Source organism: Priapulus caudatus, unplaced genomic scaffold (assembly GCF_000485595.1).
Source record: "Priapulus caudatus unplaced genomic scaffold, Priapulus_caudatus-5.0.1 Scaffold637, whole genome shotgun sequence".
NCBI classification, from domain to species: Eukaryota; Metazoa; Priapulida; class Priapulimorpha; order Priapulimorphida; family Priapulidae; genus Priapulus; species Priapulus caudatus.
The window spans coordinates 53,789-61,190 of record NW_014577698.1 but is presented as its reverse complement, the minus strand read 5'-3'; the positions used below and the strand labels follow the sequence as shown (position 1 = coordinate 61,190).

Sequence of the window (7,402 nt, the reverse complement as noted above, 5' to 3'; positions counted from 1 at the left end):
GCCATCAAGTATGAAAATCTAGCGATATTTTAGGGTGTCTTGTCATACTACTTATACTAACTACGCAGTAAAATCATGTTGACATGAGAATGTGACATAAACGTCGTCTTACCTCACTATTTACGTTGATATCAGACCCTGAATCTCCACCAGGATATTCATCATCTGTCTCGTCATCATTGGCGATCATTTCAGCAACCATAGCAGCAGTATAACGCCGAGAAGACATGATAATTTGCGATCGTTTTTGCTGTAATACTCGTTCGCACATTCGTAAAATGGCGATGGACGCCGATGGCGTCCTCACGCATCACTGCACAATTTCCCGTTCTTAGACGCTCTGTAATTCGCTTACTTCAAATGGAAACCACCCAATCAAAGACCTCCATACATTTACTAGTAATCGTAGGCAGTCGCAGGACGAGTAGCAGAGCGATTCATTCATGGGTTTGACTATAGATGGGGTTATAGTACGACTAGTGCTTACGGGCGTCGGCGGGCGTTCTGGTAATCTATAGAGCGGGCGTTCACGGGCGCTACGGTACCTAAAGGGTTAACTTGGTAAATTTATTAGGTTGGTGTCACTGCCGTTTGTTGATTATTCGGCAGTGTATAGAGTTTGTCCAAACAGTAAGAATTATCGCAAACTGGGTCGTAAATTTTCTCTACATCTCTGAAATGTGATTATGTATGGAAAAACAATATGGAGGAAAGCACACTGCTACTTTCTGATTCATGTTTAGGTCATGCATGACAAAGTCATAGGTAGGAAATTGCTAGTAAATATCGAATTTTCCTTGTTATGACTGTATGGCACATTTTATTCCTGTTATTATTCTCCTGATAGCATTTATCTTGTATGTAGCATGCATAGCTACGGCCATTATATCTATAGCATGCATCATGAATGGCCACCTATCTCCAGCATTTATTCAGAATACCTTGTAGATTGCTCCTCTCTGTCTTACGCTGCGGCGGTGGAACATCAGGGGCTTGTGCGAGGGCGTCTGAAGACGGCTGCTGTGCATCAGTAGAGGGAGCCACTGTCTCTGACTGCACAACCTTCTGCTCTCTTTCACCCTCGGAGCTTGGTACTGTTAGGACACAGTTACTCAGTTACTGTCAGTACACAAGTACTAATTACACCGTATTTAGTAGACAGCACTTAGCAAACGGCACTGAGTACACGATATTAAATACATCAGTGTGAGTATATCAGTACTGAGTACATGTTACCAGGGGTCGATAATGACAAATTTGTTTATGTTGTGTTGTTTTTCAATATTAACCCCTGATGTTACTGAGTACATGGTACAGAGTGATCTAACGTCTAATCTATGTCCTAATTTGGTAAAGAAGTATGTGTTATGCAATCACGAATTGGCGGAGTAGTTGATGATATATCTAACCAGAGACCGAATACAATAGGATGGGACTATTGTTAACTGACAACGGTAGTACTCCTGATGACAACTCTTCTCCCTTCTCTCTCCTCTCTTTCTCTCTTGCTCTTTGTCTCCCCCCTCTCTCTCTCTCTCTCTCTCGCGCTCTCTATCTCTCTCACTCTCTCTAAAAATACTCTCTCTCCTCTCTGTGCTCTCTCTGCTTCTCAGCTCTCTCTCCCGGTCTCTCTCAGCTCATCTCTCTCATCCATCTCTCTCTATCCCGTCTCTCTCTCGGGTCGCCTCTGCTCTCGGTCGGGTCTCTCTCGCCCGTCGTGTCCATCTCTCGCTCTCGTCTCTCTTTCTTTCTCTGCCCTCTCTCAAATGAGCACCCACTCTACGACACTGGTTTTAATATTTGGTTGCTATTAAGGTAGGTTATACATTTGCATGAGCAAAAGATAAAAGGAACACTGTAAAAATACCCCAGCTGACAAACAAATTATGCGATTACATCCCCTACCTGTAGGTGGCGTTGAGCCAGCGGCTGGACGATTCTCCGTCTTACCAGTAGGTGCGTCTTGGTGTCCGTCGATCCGAACATGTGCTGCCACTCCTCGTTCATGGAGATGACAGGCGACTCGACTACATTCAGCCTGCGTGCTCCCGCCCCACACACCACCACATTCCCTGCCACACAACCACACACACACATGCCACAAATACGATCAACTCTATTATAGACACATGAAATTAAACATCTTCGTAAAAGCTGCAGTTTTCAGTAGCTGAAGTAGATCTCATTTCTTTTTTATATAAAGTTTAGTATGCACTTTATTTATACAAGATCGCAGAGCGCTGGCTCATCTGGGTCTGTTGCTCACGGTTATGAACTTACACAATTTTCAGTTGTGCGTAGTGACACATTTTGTTGAGGCGCAGATATGCAGATACGCAGTTTGCGCTACACATCATTTGTTAGGTCACCTCACTTACTCCCGCCCCGATGGTCGGCGATTTGGTTCTTATTTTATTATAATACTTGCCTTTTTCATTCGAATTTGTGTCATAATTCACAGCTATCTATTTTTATCTTACTATAGAAGCATTGCATACATATAGCATCAGATCTCCAAATAATATAGGGGGCGGGGAGCCTTCTCGCCACCTCCTCCTCCCCCTCCCCTGCCTCGCCACTTCACCCCCCCCTTCCTCTTACTTCCACCCCTTACCTTCCCATTCACCCGGCCCCCTGCTCGACCTCCCCCCTGTCCCCCCTCCCCCTTGGCACACCATCTCGCACGACCTAATTGTACCCACGTTCCGCTTCGCATACCACACCGTAATCAACCGTTTTCGCTGTCTCCCGTCTCCCCATTTACGACTCTACACTCTTTATCTTAGGACTCTCTTCTCTCTCCTCGCTTAATTATATAAAAAAAAGTTAAATACCCAAGCGATGATCGCCTCTATACTGCCGCCCTCAATAATGCTTTCTCTTCGCTATGCCCTGATGTAACAGTCCATGAAATCATAAATATAATATGTCTCTAATATTTCTATATAAACAAGCCTTATGTTCCGACACATGGTAAATCGATCACGCAGCATAGCTACATGATATATGTTAAGATTCAAGATGAAAAGTAAAGAATATTATATATTAAGGTAATCAGTTTACTTGCATCTTTATCTCGCCGCTCCTATCCCACAATCAGTCACCATGGAAAATACCTCCCCACCCTCAAATAGCTAGCCTAAATAGTTTCGTGCCCCTAAGCCATCGCCGCGAATGAAACACGCCGTGCATAGTTAATGAAAATCAATAGATGGCATCGTCCTGACATCCTAAGTAGGCTACAGCTACAAATCACGAAGTAAGTATATTCAGCGCCATTGCATCAGACTGTGAGTTAACAGGTCATGGCCAGGTTGGCCAGCAAACAATTATGATTAAAGCGTGCCAGCCATGGCTGCTGTTCGTTTTTGCCTCATGCGAGCATTCACTCGAGCGTTGAACCTTTCATCAATTTTAGCCTTCTCAACGCCCCACGCGGAGAGGTGCGCTATAGCGAGCAACCTTCGTCTGCAACGTAGAAAATCAAGCTTATGGCATCGTTAAGGAGCTCTTTCGATACAGACTCAAGTTGTCCAATTGCACAATCAAACATTGGCCTTTGCAACCCCACAATTATTCAAAACACTGGATACTGTTCTCGCACCAGTACCGGTGCTCTCTCTTTACTGCATATCTTGCTTGTAGTCACGCCATAACGGCCGTTCCCAGGAACGAATGGACATCAAGCTCACCGTCCTCATCCCGTTAGCCCAAACACCCACGACAGCGCTAGTTTCTCGGTTGGTGGTAACTATGCCTATCCGGCAGTGCGTCAAACCATTATCTCTCCGGACGCGACATGCCTACATAGACCGAATGCATCACTGGCCTCTAACCACTGTACTCGTCTAATACGCCGCCACAATCCCTTGTAATAGTAATCAACTTAGAGGCTAACCAGTCTACTCATAATGCATGCAATCTAAACGAGACAGGTAAAAAAGCGACACTTGAAAAATTCCTTATCTTCGAAATACTGTCTTCAGTGCAGTGAGACCCTCGCAAGACAAATCAATCACAAGGGTCGGCAACGTCAGACCACTCAACCATCCCAATTCCAACCATGACTCCTCATGTCCCAACCGTCACCACTAGATACGTAGTCAAGATCTATTTTCCACAATAACTCTCTGAATAAAGCAGTCGATTCTGGGGATCGAGTCTGACTCTTGTAAACACTTCACTGCTATCAAAGGTACAATAACACAACTACTTCAGGTGATCATCTCCGAATCAAATCTCAAATTTTTTAAGCCCCTCCTCTTTATGGGTCAAATTCATCCGACACTTAATGTACTCTTCGCAATTTCAGGTGGAAACATACTTTCATGTCCTTTCAACTAAAGCCATAAAAAGCTAGGTCACCGTGAAACAGAAAAAAGTTTTCCAATCGCTGATCTCGTCGACACTATGTCCTCAGAAAATGTCTAAAATCTGCCCTGTGCCCCCATTGGACCTTTGACCTTACCTCCAATTTCGGCACAGTATGCTTTTCCTACCATCCATGCATAACACGACTCATTCCAAAGGTCCTAGGTCGAGCCGTATTATGATTGTCCGGCAATTCTGCTTTTCCTCCCTATAGACCTTAAGTTCAAGGATTGAAGCTTCCCCTTCTTTGTGACAACCCTGCTTGACCTTTCGACTCTTTGCCCGCCCAGCTTTCGACATCCCAACTCGTTTGCGGATTAACCCCCCCTCTCCCGAATATCGACCGTACTCGAGCGATTAAGGATTGGCCCAAACTGTTGACCGGACGACGGACTACGACCCGACGAACGACGCTCGACGACGGACGATCTATAGCACTCTACCAAGCTTGCAATTCTGACTATGTCAGATGAGCTAAAAAGCAACGTATGTTTAGAGAATATCAAAAGTGGAGCTTCTTAGCATGTGGGTTGCTCAATCACACACTATCTCCTATCACAACTGCTGACACTGCATGGATCGCATAAAGCCACCTGATTTCACAAACTGGCCATATGCTGGGAGGTTTGCTTTGCAACTCAAACACAGAAATAAATCGATAAAACTCATAAATGTTCGACTAAGGTCTTATAGAGAAAGGTCTAGGTAGGTTGCAGCACAGAAAAACGTAGTAATAGAGCGCACACAAGACTTTACTACCATCAGGTAAAAGTTGTCAGGCAAAATATGTCACACGCGCCCCCTTCCCCAACAAACATCCCCAGACCTCGAAAACAACGTCCTAACCAAAACACGCAAAAAACAAACACTCACCTGCCCGTCCACAGAGGGCGCCAGTAGTTCCTGCCTCAAAGGCAGCGCCATTTTGCCGCTCTTGTCTAGGATGGTGGCTAGGTTGAGAGCACCGGGCCGTGAGTCGGGGGACTGGGGGTGGTGACGGCTGTCTGGCACACATCCCCGCGCACGATGCAGCTTCATCATCGTATCTCGCAGCGACAGTATCTTATCCTCGTCCCCCTCCGTCATGCCCAGCGACACGAGCTTGTTGTACGTCTGCAGAGCCGATGAGAGAACCGTCACGGTTCAGGCGAAATGACGACCATCGTTAAGATGGCGTGTCGCCCTTGTATGTACTTACAGTTACCACCTACCATGCTGCACCGCCGACTGCTTATATGGGTTACGTATGTTTCTGTTTGACTGCAACGATTTACACCCCAAGTTTACTCATTGTTTATTTTATTAGTGGGAATATCATAGAATGGCATTTCTGCTGCAGGCGTACACAATGGTCATATATGTACGTATTTCTTTAGTAGATTCACTAGCTGCATCCCAGATTTCATGCTTGTATTACCCGATGCACAGTGCAATGCCATATCTGCTATATGGACTATAGTGTTAGGACAAGATAATGATGGTATTCAACATACTGTTATTAGGCAGTTAGGGTTAAGAAATATGTTTAGCTTGTTGTAGGAGTAACGCACCCATTTGATTCAGTGATATGGTTAACTAACAGAGCCTGACAAGCACTCAGTACTCAGGCTGGTTTCAATGCGATGCCACGTATGAGATACAACTGGGGGTGGGGGATGGTTATAACATACCTGTGATAGGCTACCATTGTCTAGTTCAGCATAGCTGGGTCGGTGTCCCTGCCTCATTAGGTTACGTACAAGCTGCCGGTCCTGTAGATGGTCAAGCATTGCACCGATAGTGGACAGGCTGAGCATGTAGTCAAACACAGCACGCTGCACGGGTGGCTGCAGCACACTCAGCAGCACCACCTACAGGCAGCCAGAGAAACTAGTGAGCAGATACAATTTAATATTTAATGCTTGCGCACAGGCAACAAACACATCAGCTGACAACCATTTCCCCAACAAATGGTTAAATCAACTATCACAATGCTATCACATAAATCGACGTTAAAAGTAATTTTATCTATATATTAAACCAAATCTAATAGATTCAGTAATATATGATTCAATTTATCATAAAAGAAAATCAACTTTAACGTTCATTATCATGAAACCTGATAAACTTATTTCAAGAAAAGAAAACAAATGACCAAACTGTATGCAGACAACCAACATGGAAACAGACTACTAATTAACCGAATAATATGTAAACAGATGACCACATTGTTCGCACACAACTAATATGTAGGCAGATGTCAAACAACACCCGACTACTAACCTATAAGCAAAAAACTAAGCAGCATAATTCACGTAACTATATTATGCACCTATTTAACACACTCACCTGTATAACTGACTTGTCTATATAACTAACTCACCTGCCTATAATTTACCCTTCTATATAATTCCCTTACCTCATTCTTTGCCTGCATAACGCACTCACCTGAATGGCACAATCATCTGTACAACACACTCACCCGTATAAGTGACTCGCACGTAAAACTCTCTTATTTCGTTATGTACACACATATCGCACTCAGCAGTAAAATTAACTTACCTGTATGACTCACGCTGCTGTATAAATCAGCTGTATAACTCACTTGCTTTGCCTACATAACATACTCACCTATATAACACACCGATCGGTATAACTGACCCACCTCACTCTGTACTTGTATCACAGGTCGGCTGAGGAAGGGCTGTAGCAGCGGCAACAGCTTGCAGTGTACGTCCGCTACGTTGAGCGTGCGCGCGACCGACGTAACGAACCCTACCGCACCTTGCCTCACCCACACGCCGGGGTGACACAGGAACGGAGCCACATCCACTAGCAGCTCCTGTACCAGCAGCTTCTGTAGCAGTCCTAGCTCTACCAAACACTTCATAGCCTGTAATACACAAACACACATACACCGTGATGTACACAGTAGCTTCTGTAGCAGTCCTAGCTCTACTAAACACTTCATAGCCTGTAATACACAAATACACATACACCGTGATGTACACAGTAGCTTCTGTAGCAGTCCTAGCTCTAGTAAACACTTCAT

The 7,402-nt window shown here is 44.7% G+C and overlaps 1 protein-coding gene across 1 annotated transcript in view; it reads right to left on the bottom strand.

The window, feature by feature from the left end:
• Positions 1-7,402, bottom strand: part of LOC106812343 (phosphoinositide 3-kinase regulatory subunit 4-like) — a 26,156-nt gene that overhangs the window by 7,006 nt on the left and 11,748 nt on the right. The window contains exons 15-21 of the mRNA XM_014816192.1: positions 7,016-7,243; positions 6,042-6,221; positions 5,245-5,484; positions 4,941-5,008; positions 3,373-3,468; positions 1,906-2,057; positions 942-1,094 (exon numbers count right to left, since the gene is read on the bottom strand). Coding sequence (XP_014671678.1) covers positions 942-1,094; positions 1,906-2,057; positions 3,373-3,468; positions 4,941-5,008; positions 5,245-5,484; positions 6,042-6,221; positions 7,016-7,243 — 1,117 coding nt within the window. The remainder of the gene's footprint in view (positions 1-941; positions 1,095-1,905; positions 2,058-3,372; positions 3,469-4,940; positions 5,009-5,244; positions 5,485-6,041; positions 6,222-7,015; positions 7,244-7,402) is intronic.